Source organism: Artibeus jamaicensis, unplaced genomic scaffold, assembly GCF_021234435.1.
Source record: "Artibeus jamaicensis isolate MK-2021 breed Jamaican fruit bat unplaced genomic scaffold, CSHL_Jam_final contig_944, whole genome shotgun sequence".
Classification (NCBI taxonomy): domain Eukaryota; kingdom Metazoa; phylum Chordata; class Mammalia; order Chiroptera; family Phyllostomidae; genus Artibeus; species Artibeus jamaicensis.
Genome location: NW_026522020.1, coordinates 5,920,668 through 5,940,937, shown reverse-complemented (window position 1 = coordinate 5,940,937; position 20,270 = coordinate 5,920,668). Strand labels below are relative to the sequence as shown.

The 20,270-nt window shown below is 56.4% G+C and overlaps 1 protein-coding gene across 3 annotated transcripts in view; it reads right to left on the bottom strand.

Moving 5' to 3' along the window:
- FARP2 (FERM, ARH/RhoGEF and pleckstrin domain protein 2) overlaps window positions 1–20,270 on the bottom strand; it is an 83,633-nt gene continuing 63,363 nt past the window's right edge. For 2 of the 3 annotated variants that reach the window (XM_053655183.1, XM_053655182.1), the window contains exons 18-28: window positions 14,836–15,073; window positions 12,181–12,311; window positions 8,956–9,024; window positions 8,085–8,174; window positions 3,527–3,547; window positions 3,265–3,347; window positions 2,366–2,484; window positions 1,955–2,118; window positions 1,127–1,234; window positions 810–961; window positions 1–603 (exon numbers count right to left, since the gene is read on the bottom strand). In XM_053655183.1, coding sequence (XP_053511158.1) covers window positions 537–603; window positions 810–961; window positions 1,127–1,234; window positions 1,955–2,118; window positions 2,366–2,484; window positions 3,265–3,347; window positions 3,527–3,547; window positions 8,085–8,174; window positions 8,956–9,024; window positions 12,181–12,311; window positions 14,836–15,073 — 1,242 coding nt within the window. In that variant the 3' untranslated portion in view covers window positions 1–536. The remainder of the gene's footprint in view (window positions 604–809; window positions 962–1,126; window positions 1,235–1,954; window positions 2,119–2,365; window positions 2,485–3,264; window positions 3,348–3,526; window positions 3,548–8,084; window positions 8,175–8,955; window positions 9,025–12,180; window positions 12,312–14,835; window positions 15,074–20,270) is intronic. The other variant, XM_053655184.1, reaches the window with a different exon arrangement.

The window sequence follows — 20,270 nt, the reverse complement described above, 5'->3', positions numbered from 1 at the left end:
TGCAGAAAAATGCTGTTTATTTTCAGCCGCGCGCACAAGCACGGGGAAGGTGCCCGTCAACTCCCACTTGTTAGGCAACGGCAGGAACTAATAAATTAAAGGCCCTCCCAGGGCACCCAGGGCTTTGGTTTCCACTTCTCCAGAGGTATGTGGGGTGGGCACCACAGCAGCTTCTGCTAGACTTCTGTGCCCACCCCTGGCTGACCAGAACGGAAGGACAGGGCAGCCAGGCAAGCTGGCAGCAGTGACAGGTGGCTGTGGGCCACCTGGGCTCTGCCCTGTGAAGACGGCAGAGGAGCGGCACCAGCCTGGCTGCTGCCCGGGGGCCGGGCCTGCGTTTCCACTTGCAGGTATGTTCTCCCTGGGGCCCCACAGCGCCTGCACCAGGTCTTCAGGGGGACAACGTCCCTGCCAGGCGTCCCTGTGCGGCCACCTAGACGGCTGGCCCACTGTTGGGAAGACGGGATGAGCAGCTGTGGGGCCTGGGCCGGCCGTGCTGTGCCTCCTGCTCCGTCCTCGTTGAGGCAGGAGGGGCTTCATGCCTCCTTGGGGGCGGCCGCCCGCCCGGCGGAGCTGCCGGCGCTCTGGATCACCTCCATCCACCTGGAGGAGGGGCGGCCGTCAGCATGCTCGGGACACGTGCTTGGGAAGCAGGGCACTCAGTGGCCCTCTGACCAGTGGGCTTGTGCTCAAGTACTCCCCAAGAGTGACCCCAAATATGGGCTGAGTGGGACAAGACGAGGGCCAGTGGAAACCTGGGTAGCCATGTCCCAAGGGGGCAGGGGGACCAGGCAGCCCACCGCCATTACCTCCCAAATGTGTACTTGCTCTCGGCCCGGAAGTAGTAGACGTGGGATTTGAACTGCAGCTTGAAGACGTGTTCCTTGTGGATGCCGTCAGCCTCGCTGGGGACACTCACACTGTAGCCCAGCAGGGGGAGGCTGGCCAGGGGGTAGTCGTCCTGGAGGGCAGGGCAGCACAGCGCTGTGGGTGCTGTGGCCACCCGCCCTCCCCTCCCGTGGAAGCGGGGCCACACGCACCACAGGCCGAGGCACCCGGGGGAGCCTAAGGGGAATCTGGAGCAGGACAGACGGGCGTGGCCACCCCAGGCCCCCCGAGCACCTACCTGATGGGTTTTATAGAAGAACAAGCAGAAGTTGGTGAAGACCACCCAGAGCTTCTGCCAGCCGTTACTGTTTTTGAACTTTCTCAGCAGATACCCTGAGAGCTGGTTCTGAAAGAAACGGAGTGTGTCCGTCAGGGTCCCAGGACCCCGGCTCACCAGCGCCGTCACCCTCCTGGCTCCATCCTCCCGGGTCTCCTGGGAGCTGGTGTGCGCTCTAAGGGTGCAGGCTGGCCCCTCTGTGTCTAAAGAGCTTGTTTCCCCCTTACAACCGTCACAAATGCTCTCGTGTGAAGCGAGGATGTGGTGACAGGCCACACAGAGCCAGGTCTGGAAGGTCCTTTCACGTGGTGGATGAGGGCAGGTGTCCACTCGGGAAGAGTTCAGACTGAGGTGAGGTGCAACTTGCCGGGAGCAGACCACCCTCTGCAGCCCCCCTAGGGCGACACGTCTGTGGTCCTCTCCACACCCAGGTGTGTGCCCACTAGCGATGGCTCGTGGGGGCGTTCCTGTTCACAGGCCCCGCCTGACAGCTGGTCTTGGGGCTCTGTCACTCCTGCCCCCCAAGCTCACAACCCACGGCACGTAGGAGGTGACCTGAGGAGCCAGTGGCCAGAGTCCACAACCCACTTAGCACTCGGGCGCACATGGCCCTGAGGGTGACGCTCCCCCCCGCCACCCTGGCTAACCCTGGGCAGTTGTATCCAAGGAGGGAGAGCGGCAGGCAGCTCACTGTGGGCCTGGCCCAGCCCTGCCGTCAGGGGGCCCCCGGGGTGTCCCCCCCAGCAGCCAGCACGAGCAGAGGGCACTCATGCCAGCCACACCTTGTACCTCGACCGCTGCACTGTGGTCGGCTCTGGAGACGCTCGTGTTCCGGTACCAGCACACGTGCACCGTGGTGTTGGCTCGGTGCTGGCCCTGCCCGTCCAAGGGGCTGTGGGTGCTGCGGGAATCTTCTTCGGACTCCTGCTCCAGAGAGGCCTCATCGGAGGGTTCTGAGGGGGAGTCCGCCTCTGCTCAGAGACTGACAGGACTGCCCTGGCGAGTGGGGCCCTGGGAGCAGGGAGCCGCCCCTTCGTGCCCAGGTCAAGGGCAGGCAGAGAGCAAAGCCACACAGCTTCTGGAGGACAAGCTCACTCCCCCACCCCCGGGCGTGGCCTGGACAGTTCCCTGTGAATGAGTGCAGGCGGTGACACAAGAAACCAGTTTACGGGGTCCCCAGGGGTCTTGTCCAGAACTCACTGCGGGGGGCAGCGCACACGGCACTGCCCGGCAGAGCCAGGGCTGTGTCACCACGGCCCTTGGCTGCTTCAATGGCATCGTTCAGGTCGTTCATCCACTTCTCCTTCTCCAGCTGAGTGCTGTGGGGGGACGGCTGAAGCTCAGCGCTGGTTGCAGGGCCTGGCCAGCCTCCCAGAGGGGAACTGGGTGGGGGCGCCTGTCTTATGGGTCCAGACGACTGTCGAATGCTGCTGGGGGCTCTGCCTGCACCCCCTGGCAGCACCTTGGGGAGGACTGGGGTTCTCTACTGGGTAGTTCCTGAAACAAGATTTCTAAAGTCTCAGAGATGGGACTGGTTGGTTGCTGGATCGCCACTAAGCTGCCGTTCCCTGTTCTGAAAGCCCCATGCCTGCTGAGAGGAGAGATTGGCTGGGACCACCGGGCCCCTCCAGGGGAGGGGCTGAGCACCGCACTGTGCTGATGGCTGAGGCGGGGCTGCCCTGTGGCCTTTCAGCTCAGGCCGCTTCCCCTTGAGCTGACTGTGGGAACTCGTTGCTCCTGAGCCTGCCTGTCAGCTTCACTCTGCACAGCTGGGGGCTCAGGTGCAGGGGAAGAGTAGGGGCTCGCCCCCCAGCTGCTGGCACGATGTTGACTTGAGTGCACCAAAAAGGCTTGTGCCCCCCTCCCCCCCAGCCAGCCATCTCTGTAGGCCCATTCCTGTCCAGCTCTGAGCCGGAGGCGCAGGGAGCAGCTGGGCAGGGCTGCAGCCAGTCTCGGGGGGCAGACTCCCAGGTGGAGCTTCCCCCTGACACCCCAGCGCAGGGCACATGCGACTCCTGCAGCTGTGGAAGGACACCTTGGACTTGGCAGCTCTGCTCCTGGGCCCCAGGCCACAGGGACGCAGACGGGGAGGCCCTTACCTGGCTGCCACCACGACTGTTTTCTGAGCTGCATAAATGGTGAAACAGTGTGGAACCGACCACTCCCTCTCGCTTTCTTCTGCCTGTGGGCGGGAGGAGAGGCAGGGTCTGGGCCAGGAGCAGGGCTGGCTTGTGCCAAGCCAGAAGCACAGCACAGGTGACGGGAAAACCCCGTGCCATCCAGGTCTACACTGGCTCTACGAGGGGCTACGGGAGGCACGAGGGGTCCCCACGCTGTGGCACCGGCCACCCAACTACTCACCGGCGGGTCCAGCACTATTAGCTGAAAATCAAGCACAGGAAAAAGCGTTGAGCATTATTATTAACAAGGGAGTTGGACCATTTCATAAACTTGGCGTCCAAACCGCCACAAAGTCAAAGGAAAAATAGCGATCACTTCTCTAAATGCTGAAAGCAACTGTTCAAATCCTAAGTGTTACCTCTGATAATACCTCTTAGAATTGGAAAGAAACTTCTATCATGATAAAGGTGGTCTTTCTCAAGCCCAGAGCCATCCCCCTTCCCCAGGACCAGTCGGTGACAGTCCAGCTCACTGGACAGATGGGTCCCGTGCGCCAGCCTGAGGGAGGAAGGAGTGGTGGCCACCGAACCCGGCACTGGGCATGAAAGTCCTAAAATTAACCCGAGCAATGGCCAGCAGGAGGCTTTCCAGGTGTTAGCCTTCCCCTAAGAAAATAAATAGTTTTACATTTAAGCGACACATAAGACTTCCGTCAACAGACTATATGATGGGGGCCCTATACCATTATGATGGAGCTGAAAAATTCTTTTTCTTTAATTTTATTTTTAGAGAAGGGAAGGGAGGGAGAAAAGAAGGGAGAGAAGCATCAATGTACGGTTGCCTCCCTTGTGCCCCCTACTGGGGACCTGGCTCACAACCCAGGTATATACCCTGACTGGGAATTGAACCGGTGACCCTTTGGTTCACAGGCCAGCACTCAATCCACTGAGCCACACCAGCCAGGGTGGAGCTGGAAAATTCTTACTGCCTAGTGACCACGTGGTCATAGTGTCCTAATGCAAACGTCACTCATGAGTTTGTGGTGACACAGGTGTGAACACACCTGCCAGTCACAGGAAAGGGCAGCAGTACAATTATGACTTAATAATAAATTGCTACTGGTTTATGGACTTACTGTACTTTTTGTCATTATTTTAGGGTGTAGTCTTTGTAAGATTTAAAGCAGTTTCCCATGAAACAGCAGCTATGTCTTACACCGGCAACAGCCTCACACGCCTCACGTTTAAACCGGGCCCCTCGGCATCCTCTTCTCTCGTGCTTGATTTAGTCTCGGGTTGTTGGGAAGTTTCGCCCGTGTGCACGGGTTTGTGCGGCACGTCTACAGCCGTGTGCAGGGACACCCTTCCCAGGCCTTCACACGCACTCACCACTCACGCGAGACGCACCAAGAGCAGCTTCCAGCCCTGCGAACACGGCCCGTGGCTCAGCACCCGGCCCGCACTTAGAAGGCAGACCTTGCTAGGCGGCTCTACCGCTTCTTAATCTTTTTTCCGTTTGTATCTTTTATGCCACACTTGCCTTGTCTACGTTTAGACACACAGACAGCCTTGTGTTACAGCTGCCTGCAGGGTCAGTACAGGCGTGTGGCCCAGGGGCTGTGCAATCTGGGTCCGGGGGGTGCACTCTGAGGTTCACACGACAAAGGCACAGAACGAGACATTTCTCAACATATATCCCTGTCATTAAGTGGCACATGAATGCAATATAATTTCAATAGAAATCTCAATGTGTTTTTTTGAAGGGATTTGTCCAAATGACTCCAAAATCTATTGGAAGAATTAAATACTCAAGAATAAAAAGCAGCTTTTAAAAAGGAGGGCAAATAAGGGATGAAACTTACTCCCCAGACAGTGGCTGTCCGTATAACACCACAAACTGGGAGAGAGAGGACCACTGCCGGGACAGACACGCCAAACGCTGAAGGAGCCCAGGTGTGACGCCCAGGGCTGTGGACGTGGCACAGGCTGCCTCTGAGATCACTGAGGAGACGAAGTGTCCAGCGAATGACAGGAAAACCCGTCAGGACAGGTACTGAACTCAGGCAGGGAGCGGGAGAGAGCCCCGCCTCGCTTGTGGACTCAGCGGTGCTGAGCCTGGTCCGATAAGACTGCGGGGCGTCCGAAGATCACCAGCAGGGAGGGTGCAGGAGGGAGGGAAGCCCTGGAGACTCTGTGCGGGGAAGGGAGCTTTCGTAGCAATTTCGCTAATGAAGGCAAAGCGTCTTTACTAACAGAGGGAAAGACCATGCAGCTGTGCCTCATTCCCAAGGTTTAGAACTGGGGGGGGCGGGGAGGAACCTAGAAGCTGACCAACGCATACAGCCCCTGAACCTTGATAGTCAGCACTCGGATTAGCCGAGGGCCCACTTGTCACCTCGGCTCAAGTGTGTAAAACCAACTCACTCACTAACACACTTACTGACGGCTTTATTTCCTCCGTATGTGGGGAGTTCAGACTTGCTGGGTGCCTGCTTGCAGCTTTGTGCTCGTGTGTTCGTAAATAAACTCGCTCTCTCATTTCCACTATATGTGTCTCTCTCACTTGCATTCATCTCATGGGAGTGAGACAAGAACTGAGGAACAGGCTTGGGGGGCAGGGGCCCCTGACTCAGGTTTCTCCCCGGTAACAAACTGACTACTGGTAGAAAATGCTACATTTTAATAACGTTCAACGGAACATTTTAGGTAGATCAATTGAATGAGAAAAACAAAACCATAAATGTACTAGAAAATAAAGTGTCAATGTAATCTTGGCATGGAGAGGACTTCCAGAACCCGCACCAAGGACAGAAACCCTAAGGGAACAAGATGGACAGATGCGACTACATAAAAATGTCTAAATTCACTTCTTCAACCAGAATGTACCAGGTGGTGTTCCAGGAACAAGGCAAACACAGTCCCCGTCTGGGTGGATCTCAATTCTACAAGATAAAACCAAACTGCAGGCAAAGGAAGAAGCAGTCGCTGAGGGTTGGCTGGCGTCTCTGTAAATGATTCACGACTGTGTATGCAAAGCTAACAGACCGTGGAGACCCAGGCGACAGGCGCAGGGCAGCCTCCCAGAGGGAGCGCCCCGGCCGAGCAGCACCCAGCCAGCGTGGCTCAGTCCGGGGTTGCTCCGCTACCGCCCTGGAGAAGACAGGGGGAGGCCCCAGCACTTCCCCGAGGCGCAGCAGGTGCAGCCTCAGATGTGCTTAGTGGGACGGCGGCCGGTGCCAGTGCTCCCACAGCCACGGAGCAGCCCCATCCGCACCGTGGACACCGTGTAGCACCCAAACACCGCATTTTCGCATTTGTCTCAAGGACGTGGTGAGGGGTGTGTGGAGAGGCGCGCGATGGTGCTATTGCTGATTCAGAACACCAGGTGGCGCTGGGGTGTGCAGTGCAGGAGCCGGCCAAGTACACAGGAGGCCATCTCACCTCCACGCAGTGAGGTGGTGGAGGGACAGGGGACATGAGAGCACATTTCAATGCCTCACTAGGCAGAGCCCACGTGGGTCACAAGACAGCTTGTCCAGGTGCCCGACTGTGGTGGCAAAGAGCATCGACCGCACACGGAGCCAGAAGGGCATCCTGCAGATGTGGAGAGTGCTCGCTGCTGGGTGGTAAAACTGCGACGTTTCCTTTTGCATTTTCAGTTATTTTTTCTACAGTAAAAGTGTAATTTGTAAAAGGAGACTTGAAAACAGGGTGTCTGCCTCCCATAGCAGCAGGTGAGCTCCTTTAAACTGACCCTTCTTGCTGAGAGAAGCTTGGAGGGACTCAAGGGCCAGAAGGCAAGACACCCTCAAGGAAGACGGTGGCCACACAGGACAGAGCAGAGCACAGCGGGCCCCACCCACGGACGCCTGGACAGGAGGCCTGGCCGGGACCGCGGGGACAGACCCCTGCTGCTGTCGGCCATGCCGGACCCCCAGCCTCCTGTCTTTACGGCTCCCAGACTATAATGGGTCCCAGGCCGAGGGCAGACTCCCAGGGGGGCAGCAGGTGGAGAGCACGCGGATGTCTGGGAGGGTCTCTCCACGACCTTCACACGGTGTCCTCACCTGGCCACAAAGGAGGCAGCCAACAAACTAGATCACCTTAAAGTGGAGAATTTCTGCTCATTGGAGACATTATGGTGTCATGCTGGAGCTGCGGCAGCGGGGGACAGGGACACGCCGGACAGGAGTGTGGTGGACAGAGTGCTCCAGAGCAGCAGGACCGTGAATAGCCCAGGCCAGCACAACACAGTGGGGACGGAGGTGAAGGGGCAAACTGGAGGTCACACAAGAAACTCCCTGAGGGACCTCACGGGACACGGAGGGACAAAGCCGGGAGCTGACACGCAGGGGCAGCCACCTCAGTGGTGGGGGGGCATCTGCTGTGTGCAGGCCGTGCACGCGTGCGTGTGAACTGACTGGCAATGCCACGAAGGAGTGCAGTTGTCGGTGCAGGAGAAGAGAGAGACACAATTCAGAGACATGAACGCCCCACAGCTGTAAGACCTGGGGTCCCGGTTTTCCCGGTCGGCACCTGGGTCAGCCCCCGCTTCCTCTGCAGCAGCAGAGTGGCCCGAGCACCCGCTCGGAGTCTTTCATCGCATCTCCCACCAAAGGCTCCCTGGGGCGGCAGGTGGGCGGGTGAGTTGGGGGCCTGTCCTACAGGTGCAGGTGGTGACCCCAGGGCTGAGTCTGTAGGGGCTGCAGGGGGAGCTCTTCGAGCACGAAGAACAACAGCACAACAGGTGAAAACAACCGAACACCCAGCAGGCGCCCTGCCGGAGCCGCGGCACTCACCAGCATGCCGCGCAGCGGGAGGAAGCCCCGGATCCGGAAGTGGCTGGTCCCGGAGACGCCTCTGCTGGTGTACAGCAGCACATCTGAGAACTGAGTCAGGCAGCTTTAGAGAAACGCGTTTCAAACACAAGCAGCAGGGTTTCAACGTCTTAACTGTCAGACCAACTTCAACTCCATGGGCCCTACGGGGTTGTCAGATCTATTCAGCTTGCTAGAGATTTCTGGCAAAAAGGGATTTTTATTTCACTCATAAAAATTGTTTATGCGGGAACAATTGTGTTTGAGGAGAGGTAACTAGTAACCACACACAGCGGCAGAAGTCCTGGGCCAGCCACCCCTGTCCGGGAGACGGGGGCCCAGTTCTGTGACCGGGTGTGAGGGTGGCAGCAGGGACTCCTTGAAAGGCCTCAGCTCCTGCAGTCACAGCCGGAGAGCTAGACCCCGAGAGCTCTCAGCTGGCAGGGCGGGCACCCTGTGGCCACAGGCAGGTGGGATTTTCTCGCTGCTGGCTTTGCTCATCCCACAGCCCAGGATGAGGAAGGCAGCTGACCTGGACTGTGGTTTTTTGGTTTTTGTTTTTTCATTTTTTTTTAAAAGATTTTGTTCATTTTTAGAGGGGAAGGGAGGGAAAAAGAGGGAGGGAAACAACAACGTGTGGTTGCCTCTCACACGCCCCCTACTGGGGGCCTGGGTCGCAACCAGGCACGTGCCCCGACTGGGAACGGAACTGCAGCCTTTGGTTCTCAGGACGGCACTCAGTCCACTGAGCCACACCAGCCGGGGCCCAGCCTGCATTCTGTGACCCTCACTTGGCTCCTACGTGACTCTGAGGCCACCCACACCCCCCGACAGAGCTGCTGCCCCCACCTACCAGAAAGAACATCCTCTGCTGCAGGCCCTTCCTGGTGAGCTTGTGAAGGCAGCCCTCCCGGATGAACTCCTGAAAGACAGCAGCGAGGCCCCTCTGTGCCGGCCCAGGGCGGCCTCCGCAGACGCCTGTGGCGGGGCGGCCGGCCCCTTGGTGCGCCCCTCACGAGGCCCGCCCAGCTCTCCCAGCCGCCCAAGGACCCTCCGCGCCTCCCTTCCGCCTGCGGCTCAGTCACAGGTGCTGTCAGTTAACTCGGTCAGTTACCTCGGGCCTCAAACTCTGCTGAGCACCTGCAGCCTAGTCTCACTGCGGGCTGCCTTGCTGTAGGGTGGCGTGTAAAGCAAAGGGTGCTGCTCTGATTGAGGAGAAGCTTCTGGAAGGCTCAGCTATGGACATGACAGGAGTTCAACTTTGAGAAAAACTGGGGGGAGGAGGAGGGGCGCGCCTGGCCCCCACCGAGTGCCGACAGGTGACCGTGTTCCAGGTACGCTGCATGTAACAAAGGCTTCCCGGCAGAGGGGGGGAGGCCGCGGCGGGGAGGAGCCGCGGCGGGACCAGCCACCCGTGTCCTGGGCAGCCCTCTGTGGAAAGAGGAGGCGGCCACAGGACGAAGAGGACAGGGCTCTGCTGCTCCCTCCAAAGCCTGACTGTGCCTGCAGGACCCAGGGACATCTCTGAACCTGCCACCCAGTCCAGGCCCTGCACGGAGGCCACCCTGGCCCCACACGGCTGCCCCACACTGGTGGCGGGAACCGAGTGCCCTGGCAACACGACGCACTTCCTGTGTGGGCCGTGTCCGGAGACCTTTCGCCTTCACTGCTCCTTTCAGACAAGAGGTATCTTCACGCCCGGAGGACGCCGCGAGGACCCCGCCTCAGTGGGTCTCAGAGGAACTGAGAGAAGCGCACGGAGGAAGCAGAGGAGAAGGTGTCCTTGTCTGGCTCCCCCTCCAAAGCTGCCCCTAGCCCTGCTCTGGGGGTCACTGGCCAGCGTTCCTCCCACCAGTGACAGTCCCCTCCTGCAGCTGCCAATCCAGCTGGCAGGTGTCCTGCCCCCGCAGAGCCCACTTCAGCCCCAGAGACCCGTGCAGGCCAGACCCACGGGCATCTCCCCACTGAGCGCTGACCCCCCGCCCCCGGTGGGACCTGCCTTGCAGTTCGCCCCCAGACACCTGAGCTGCTTCTTACCTTTGTACCTGCTTACGCACTTGCTGCCCGGCTAACAGCTCTCGCTCTGCAGAGACACTGGCACAGGCTCTGTCTCTGACGGGCACACACAGTCAGGAGACCGGGGTCCCTGGGCTGTGACGTCAGGACTGGGGCGATCTGACTAACGACAGCCATTAGGGTGGCAGCACAGCACCTACTGCGTGCAAGGCACTGGCTGAGCGGCAGGCATCGGTCCCCGTGAATCCTGGTGACTCCAGGAGGTGGGGCCAGGCCATGAGGCCGTGGACAGCCCGAGTCCAGACTTGGTTCCCAAGTCCACCCACCTCTCTGAGGAGCTACTCTTGTTTAGTGGTCCCTTCAGTGACGGTTCCCTGGGGCCACCATCTCCTAGACACAGTGGGACACTAGGAGACAACAGTGTGTAACAAGAGCCCCGCAGACCCACGGGCGCTCCCAGCCGGCAGCACTACCCTGAGCCCCGCTGCCGAGGAGAGATGGGAAGCAGAACTGGGGCTGCCCCGGCCCCGGAGGCCCCAACTCCGGAGGGTCTGCCCTCCCGGGTATTCCAGTCCCGGTTGGTTTCTTTGAGTGCGCGGCCCCACGTCCCCAGTGCCTTCTTCTCACCGGGCCAATGCAGAATGCGATTTGAGCAGCCAGACTCCGTTACGCGCAGCTTTGTACTGAGGCAGGCGGCATCCCCGTGAGACCAGTAAAACACCTTTCTTATGCCGACAGTGCTGAGTTCAAAGCCAAGGCACACGTGACAGGAAGCCAGCCGCCCGGGAGACACAGGACGGGGGATGAGCGGACAGTTCAGGAATAAACCCAAACGGTGCTGGGGCAACCGGACATCCACAGGGAAAAGAATTAAGTTGGGCGCCTACCTCACACCACACACAAAGATGAACTCGAAATGGACCAAACAGGTGTAGACAACTTAGAAGAGAACATGGGTAAACCTTCGTACCTTGGATTAGGCAACAGTTTCTTAGCTACAACACCTGAAGCACAACCAGCAACGACAAAAAAAGATACACTGGGCTTCATCAAAATTAAAAACTTTCATGTTGTAATGATACCATCAAGAAAGTGAAAAGACAGCCCACAAAACAGGAGCCTGTATTTGCAAATCATTCTGGGAAGGGTCTGGTACCCGCAGTGGATAAAGAACCTCCCAACTCAAAGGACGAAGGCAAACAAGCCAATTGAGACACAAGTAAAGGGCCCGAGCAGGCGTTTCTCCAGAGGCGCCTGCACACGCCCAGAAACACGTGGGAAGTGCTTGACGCCGCCCTCAGGGAAGCGCAACCACAGCTACTGGGAGGTGCCCGCCGTGCTCACCATCGGTGGCTAGAACTGAAGAGACAGTGAGGAGAGACTGGGACCCACGTCACTCCTGCTGGGAATGAAAAACGGCGGCGGCACTGTGGAAAACTAGGGCACTGCCTCAAAATGTTAAACACAGACCTACCCCGGAACCCAGGAATTCCACTCCCACACCCAGGAGAACTCAACACACTGGTCCACACAGGACTCGTACACAAGCGTTCACAGCAGCATTAGTCACAGTAGCCAGCAAGGGACAGCCACCCAATGTCCATCAGCAGATGAAAGACAAACAGAAGGTGGGGCGCCCAGAGAACAGGGCGCTATGCAGCCACAAAACGAACGGCGCACTGACACGCTGCAGTGTGGGCGGGTCCGGAAAACACGAAGCCCCGTGAAAGCTGGACACAGGCCACATCCTGTAAGATTGTGATCGTGAGAAATGTCTACAGCAGGTAAATCCAGAAAGACAGAAAGCAGGACAGCAGCTGCCAGGGACCAGGCACCAGAGACCGGGGATGGGGCTGGGGACGGGGAGTGACCGCGGACAGGTCTGGGGCTCTTTCTGGTGGGGTGAAATGTTCTGGAACTAGACAGCGGTGATGGCCGCACACCCTGTAAATGCATTAAAACCACTATGTTGCGCACTTTGAAAGGGAGAGTTCCGTGGTGCGTGAATGATACCTCAACCAAAACAACGAAGTAACCTGCTCAAAAAGCCCCAGCCACTCACCCTGCCTGGGGTGATGAGGCTCTCTACGCCGACCAAGTCCCGCTGCAGCTCCGTCAGCTTCTGCAGGTTCTCCAGTCGGGCGAGGCTGTGCTGGAGCGTGCTGGTCACCTCTGTGATGACTTCAAGGGCGTCTGGGAGAGGAGACCCACAGCACAGGTGGCTGCGCAGGCAGGCCAGAGGTGGCACAGATCCCCCCCAACTTTGTGACAGGAACTGGCATTTTAAAAGTCAGTTTTAATTCAAAGAACATTCTACTTAAACTCCACCCTTGGTTTCTGACTGCCAGGCACAGCGAGTGCATGTTCTTGCAGATGAATCAAAACTTGGATTTGTTTGCCCCAAACTGCTGACTGTCCAATACTGGAGTGTGGGAAAGAGAAAGAACAGTCTACGTAGATAGACGAATGTTATGAGCAAAGAAGTATTTCCTTCACTATAGTTTAAATTGTAAGTAATTTGCACCTTCAACGCATTTGTAATTTTCTCCTTGAATGGAGGAGCAGATGCTAATCTTACAGTTCAAGCCTAGTTATGAAAATTTAGAATCAGGAAGGAAAACATATTCAGATGAAACATAAAACCAGTCATTGACAGTGGTCTGCAAAGCTCTGACCAGGCCACACTGGCCATAGCTGCTTGGCCAGACCTGGCCCTGCCCCTGGGTGCAGCGACCACGTCTTCCTCGTCTCCTTGTCACAATACTTATGGAGACCCTGCCACCAAACTGCCTGGCCACAGCCCCTCGAGGTCCCAAGGACCACAGGAGATGTCCAACCCCACCCAGCTCCAGCCCTGTGTGTCTGGTCAAGAGAGAGCTGTAACTGAGGGCTCCTGTCCTCGTCAGCAGAGAGGAAAATGCCTGCCCCACAGCTTCAGGAGGATAAAGCCAGAAAAAGAAGCAAATGGCGAACTGAGACCTTGTAAGAGTCAGTGATGCCGCCGCAGGGGTGGATACCTGGAGCCGGCCCTGTGCAGACTCCTGACCTCCAGCCCCTCAGCGGCCTCACCATCTCTCAGAGCCTGAGACACATGCTGTAGGCAGAGACTCTTTGTTCTGCTTGTTCGTGGCAGGCTGCTTGGCCCCATGGGTCTGCCCTGGATGGCCTCAGTGCCACCTTGCTCTTGGATGCTGTGTGTATGGAGTGCAGGGCTGGAAGGTCTGGCTGCCGTGTAGGTTCCACAGGCCCTTGGCTGGTACTGGAAGCTGCCAGACCTGACGTGAGGCTGCTGCATGCAGTACCATCCGTGCCCGGGTCTCCATGGGACCAGAGGGATGTTGACAAACCATCCACAAACACTTCGCACCTGGCCAGCCCAGGCATAGCCCTTGAGAAACCCTTCCTGATGAGGGATAAAATTACGATGCGTGGCCGGCTTCTCTAAGCCCCAACTTAAAGTTTCAAGCTCAAGATCTTGGGAAGACCAAAAGGGCTGGTAACATCTGCACCCAATGGGCCTCTTCCTTGGCCCTGTGGGTGGGTGGGTCGTTGTGGGAAGGGGTTCCAACTGCTGTTGTCAGCCGAGCCCTCCAAAAACACTGAAGTGAATGAACGTCTCAGCTGCCAGTGATCAGCACTAAGCTGAGTCAGCAGTTTACAAAGCACCTGCAGAAACGCAGCCTCATGGAGCTTTTGCATCAGCCCATGAGATGTGTTTTACTGATGAGGAACCCGAGTGGTGTGTGTGCCCAGCTCTCTCCCTGGCATGGCCCCCCCCATGACCTGGAGAGGGGCCCCCAGTTCAGGGGAAGGCTGACAGAGGGCAGCATGTTAAATGTGCTACACCTTTATTTCTGTGAAAATGCTTGGGAAAGTTTTTTGACAATCGTGCCTTTTCCTTCTTAGCAAACATGAAACACTTGCTTTTAGAGTGAAGGCAACACTGGGTGATCCATTTGGTTTCTCTCATATCAGAAAGTACTATTTATGCCCATTTATGGCTATGGGAGGCCAGCGGGGGGAAGTGCAGGTCTTTCATCTTTCAGTGTTTTAAAAAATAGCACGGACCCTTCAAGAATTCACACGTCATCCCGTGCAGGGCCCGTGATAATCTCTGTGTCGCTGCAGTTTTAGGACATGTGCTGCTGCAGGGAGCACTCGCCTTTCACTCGTAATCATAATGGTGAGTTCACTTGGAAAAACCTTCCAACAGACGGATTTCCCATGCTAAATTTATCCTACAACCAGAAGTCATACTGTAGGTTAAAAATATCCGTATTTGTTTTGTTCCTCCAACACAAAAAATGACAGACTCCGTTTATGTCGGAAACTTCTAACTGGCCACCCTGTTTGAGTTTTAGAGCCAAGGCTTCCAGGACAGAAATGCCTACGGTAGTGGGTCACTCGAACCCCCAGCGCACTTGCCGGGGGCTCTGTCTTGGTCACAGTGCCCACTCCCTGTGAGCCATCCGGGACAGTCAGAGTCCTTCGTTACACTCTTCAGATTTGGAGAGGAGAAGGGCCTCGCCCAGGGGTGGGGCGCCGAAGGACAGACCCCGCTCAGACGCAGGGCCTGCTCGTCTCCATCAGCCAGAGGCGGGGAGGGGGCCCTGGCCAGCTCTGACCACTGCACACTTGGCCTTGTACAGGGGGCCACACCCTGCCTTCAGGTTTGCCGAAGCCGCTCCTACCTCCCAGCCCCGCGGGCCCCACTCACCACGGCAGTCGGCGTAGTCGCGGTGCCCGGGCGTGTAGTACCCACACAGCCGTCCCAGCAGCAGGCGGTAGTGCACCAGCCGCTGGATGGGCTTCAGCAAGAACATGTTGAGAGGCAAGTAGCAGACTTTCTGGAGCTCGAACTCTTTGTACACTGTCTCTAGCTTCTTACAGCGTTTGGTTGTCTTTTCCAGTTCTGTCAGGACCTCATCATGCCTTTGGAAGTAGCCAGTAAACTGCTGTTGAGGCACAAAAGGGGGCTCTATATGTTAGGACGCCTGGGAGCAGATGTCCAGTTGGTGAGCAGCCTGTCTGTCTGGCACGCCCGGCGTGGATGTCACACGTTAGCTGGAAATAACGGGACTTTCCAGCCTCTGTGGGGTTCATCCTGCCCCGTCTGAGACTCCACACGGGGCTTGTCCACAACAGTCACCGCCACACTCACTGCTGAGTGGACAAAGGGCTTTCCTTCCACTTGATTTTAAAAAATTCTTTAATTTTAGAGAGTATTAGGGAAGGAGACAGAGAGGGAGAGGCTAACGTGAAAGAGAAATGATAGATTGCCTCTTGCACACCCTCAACCAGGGACTGAACCTGCAACCCAAGCCTGTGCCCCAAATGAAAATCAAACTCGTGACCTTTCTTTATAGGACAATGCCCAACACCACTGAGCCACACCGGCCAGGGCTTTCCTTCCAACTTTATATGAAGTCCTGAGGCTGAGAGGGCTGTACGTGCCTCCTGTGGCTCCGCAAGTGAGCTCAGGGCAGGGAGCAAACACACCCTGAGCCAGCTCTGCCTCAGACCTCGGAGACCCTGTTCTACGCACACTCCAGAGTGCAGCCAAGCACGAGTCGGCCCGGTTACCGGAGAGAGGGGTTAATTACTCCTGACATTTTTCCAGCACAAATCCAAGTGTGTACCTCTATGGATTTGGAGTGCTTCACAGTCATATTAAACTCAACTAGTTCCTACCGTCTAGAAGGTTTCTAATATTAAATCAGTTTGTTTTAATGAACATTATAGATGACCTTTGTGGTATGATACACTCAATCAAACAGATTTATATATATTTTTTATTTTAAATTTCTGTGTTTTGGGATAGCTAGAACTTTGTAATGAGCCACCTAGTTCAGAAAATCAAAAACATGTCAGGGGAAAAAATGGGGCTCTGGGCAGAATGGAGCTCTTCAAGCAGGGTGATCTAAAGAGAAACAAGCAATCCTGTGGATCGCTCAGGTTTCTAGCCATGGACTGGGACCTGGGAGAATGTCAGGATCGGCAGGGTTGGGCCAAAGGTGGGATGGGCCTGGGGCAGAGATGGCAGCCGGCCTGATGAGTGGGGGCAACAGCGAAGGTGTGAGAACGTTAGTGATGCAAGCGGGTGGGAGACGGAGACTGGAAGGTCTGTCCCAGATCTGTTTAGGAAGAGGAACACCCTTGGGCAGTGACAGCATCACCCTCTGCTTCTAGCATCTGTGGTAACCTGTCCTGACGAGAAGACATCTCGCTTCCCCTATGGTGCTGATCTTGGGCTACCTAGAGTCAGTCATTCCTTTTGTACTTTCCTCGGCACATTCTTTTCACAAAACTAATGCCTCTGAAGAAAATCCCTGACAACAGCCTTGACAGGCTCTGGGTGGCTGCTTCAGGCTGGTGAGCTCAGCAACAGCAGTAGCCACTGCACAGGGGCCGGCTGGGGGCGCGAGTCCCTGTGTGAATCACAGCATGAGCTTCGGGGGAGCCAACCTCGGCACGTGCTTCCCCCCTGATGGAAGGCAGTGCCGAGGGTCACAGCTTCCTGAGGAAAAACGTGCTCCAGGGGGAACACCGTCAAGGGAACGTCATTGGGAGGGGAATGTTATTCTGAGAAGAATGATACTGTTCTGAGGCAAAGGCCTTCCTGAGGGGTTGCTGCTCGGAGGAAACATCCTCCTGAGGGTGATGCTGTCCTGACAAAAATGCTGTCCTAAGGAGAATGCTGTCTTGAAGGCAATGCTGTATTGAGGGAAAGAATGCTCCAGCGGAATGCTGCCCTGAGGGGAGCACCGCCTTGAGGGGTTGCAGTGCTCACAGTGTGCTGCCCCGAGGGAAGGCTGCTCGGAGAGAACACGACTCTGAAAGAAAGGAGTTTCTGGGAGGGCCCTGTACTTCAGTGAATACTGCTGGGAGGGAGAGGCCATCCTGAGTGCACTGATGTCCTGAAGGAACACTATTCTGATATCCTGAGGAAAATGCTGCTCTGAGTATAATGCCATCAGTCTGAAGGGAACGCCACACTGAGAGGACTCTGTCTCTAAAGTACAAAGACTAGATGGGAACACGGTCCTGAGTGGATGTCTACTCTGAGGTGAACACCATCCTATAAGAAATGTTGCTCTGAGGGGCGTGGTTCCTGATAGAAACTGCTTCCTGAGGCTGATGCTCCCTGGAAGAAAATGCTGTCCTGATGGGCACCTCACCTCAGGGAACGCTTATGGGGGAACCTTGCTCCAAGGGAAATACTGTCCTCACAGAAATTCCGTCTTGAGGGGGTGTTGGGGGCTGGGATAAGCCTCAAACAGGCTGATACAATCAGGCCTGAAGGTGCTGGGGGAGAAGACCTCCCTGGGCACTAGTGCCTTGATCATGCGCCACCGTGCGCCCCCGCCCGTCGTGGCTAAGCCTTGAAGCCCTTCACTGTTTCCTCTACTACCCTCCTCTATATAACTCCCTCCATTTTGAAATAAAATTTGCAGCTTGATCAGAATCCTTTGTCTTGCTGCCATTCTTCGCGCTCCTGTCCCACCCCCTTCCGTTACAGGTATTCGGCGGACCGTGGCTGCGGGGAGCAAGGGGAATGCGGATCAGAGGAGAATGAAAATCTGAATGAAACTGCAGGTCCTGAGGGGTCAATGCTCTGAGGAGAAAGCTGTGCTGAGAGGTACACCATCCTGAGGGAAATGCTCTTCTGAGATTGTAGCCCTGAGGGGAAACGCTGGTCTTAAAACACTGTTCTAATGGGGACACTGTCCAGAGCAAACGCAGCTAGGAGAGGAACACTGTCCCGAGAGAAATACTGCACTGAGGTGAACAATATGAATGTTCTCAGGGGAAAGCAGCTCTGAGGAGAACCCCATCCTGACTAATGCCGCTGAGGGGAGAGCTGTCTGGACGGGAACGATGACGCTCTGAGGGGATTGCTGGTCTGAGAGGAATGCTGCTGTGGGGAGAACACTGTTCCCAGGGAAACTCTGTCCGGAGGCAAATTCCATTCTGAATTCTGTGCCCTTCTCAGAGGAATGCTGACAGAAAGGAAACAAAAGCATGAGCAGGATGTTGTCTAAGAAAAACATGGACCTCAAGGGAAAGCTGCTCTGAGGTCAGCAAAACCCTGACCTGAACCTGACTGAGGGGAACACAGCTCTGAGGGGTGCTGCCCCGAGGGAAGTGCAGCCATGAGGGGAATGGCTGCCCTGAGGAACACTGTCCTGAGGCAAATGCTGTCCTGAGAGGAAGGCTGCCCGGAGGGAAATGCTGTGGTGAGGGGAATACCATCTTGGGGGGACACTGCCCCGAAGTGAATGCTGTCCTCAGGTGAATACTGCCCTGAGGGCGGTACACTGTCCAGAAGGGAACATTGCCCTGAGGGGAGATGCTGCCTTGTAGACAAGGCTGTCCTGAGGGGGATGCGGTCCTGAGGGGGATGCAGTGCTGAGGGGGATGCAGTCCTGAGGGGGATGCAGTGCTGAGGGGGATGCAGTGCTGAGGGGGATGCGGTCCTGAGGGGGATGCGGTCCTGAGGGGGATGCAGTGCTGAGGGGGATGCAGTGCTGAGGGGGATGCGGTCCTGAGGGGGATGCAGTGCTGAGGGGGATGCAGTGCTGAGGGGGATGCGGTCCTGAGGGGGATGCAGTGCTGAGGGGGATGTGGTCCTGAGGGGGATGCGGTCCTGAGGGGGATGCAGTGCTGAGGGGGATGCAGTGCTGAGGGGGATGCAGTCCTGAGGAGAACGCTGCCCTGAGAGGAATCACTGTTCTGTTGGGAACACTGCCCTCAGGGGATGCTGTTTAAGTGGAATGCTGTCCTGAAGGGGACATAGCCCTGAAGGGAACAGTAAGAGTGGGCCCCAAATATGGATTTGTAATGGGGTCCAGAACTCAGGGTGTCCAGGAAATATTAGAAATATATATGATGTCCTCAATCTCCACAAGTCTGAGCTGGGAGAAGGGATACATGAAGCAGGGTGCTGGGCCATTGAGTGCTTTTGCATAACAACAGCTTTGCAGCTAACCTCTAGCATGGTCATTTAACATATCTACAGCCTTTAAGTTGTTGTATAGATATGTTAAATACTGTGGCCATGCTTTGAGCCAGGGGAATGGGAGTAACTTCAACCCAGGATGTAACTGGGAAGCAACCCCCCTGGTTACAGCACCTGTGTGAGAGCTTTGCGATGACTGGCTCCACGCCAGGGGGCCCGTGCCTGCCCAGACTTACTATGGCAGCCCAGTAAAGCTGGAAGAATATAGGAATGGTGGCATGGGTAACTGATTGTGGGAGGAGTCGGAAATGGGGCTGCAGAGGAAGATTGGCACGGGAATTTAAACCCAGGCATGGCAGCCATATCAGGTCGGGACCATGCGGCTTGGGCAAGAGTTAGGACCACACAGCTTGGGGGTGCTCCCTTTTGCCACGTGGCTCAGGAAGCAGGAGAGACTTTGCCTGGAAGAAAAGGGGTGAAAGGACTCTTGCTGCAGGGCCGCGAGAAGGCGCCACATGGCTTTGGATAAACTGGAGATTGTGGTGGCGACACAGCTGAAGGTGCTGGGAGCTCGAATCTCGGATTTCTGCTTCTTTTCCTGACATACAGGACCCCGGACTGGGCAGGGGGAAAAGGAAGGACTGTGTGTGTTCATAGGTATTCCAAAGAACTTTAGTATTTTAATGAAGACATTAAGTCATTACCCTAAGGCTGTATAACTTTAAAATAAAGAATTCCTTTCCTTTTCACCAATCTCTGGCACTGAGAGATGTCTTTCCTCTGGCAGTGGGCACAGTGAACCTAGTTGGTGGGGCAGGACCCCTAGAGCAAAAGCAGGGGTCCTTTCGGTAACAGTGTATCAACAGTATATAGTTCATCCCAGCCCCTGGCTCTGTTCTGTAATGGAATCGATGTCCAGAGGTGAATTGCTGGCCCTGAAGGGAATCACTGTCCTGAGGGGGAAGCTGCCCTGACAGGAATTACTGTCCACAGGGGATGCTGTACGAGAGGGATGCCGCCCCGAAGGGAATGGTTGTCCTGAGGGGGACACTGCCCTGAGGCAAATGCTGTCCTGAGAGGAAGGCTGCCCTGAGGGAAATGTTATCCTGAAGGAAATGCTGTTATGAGGGGAATACCATCTTGAGGGGACATGGCCTGAAGGGAACACTACCCTGAGGGGAACAGTGTACTTA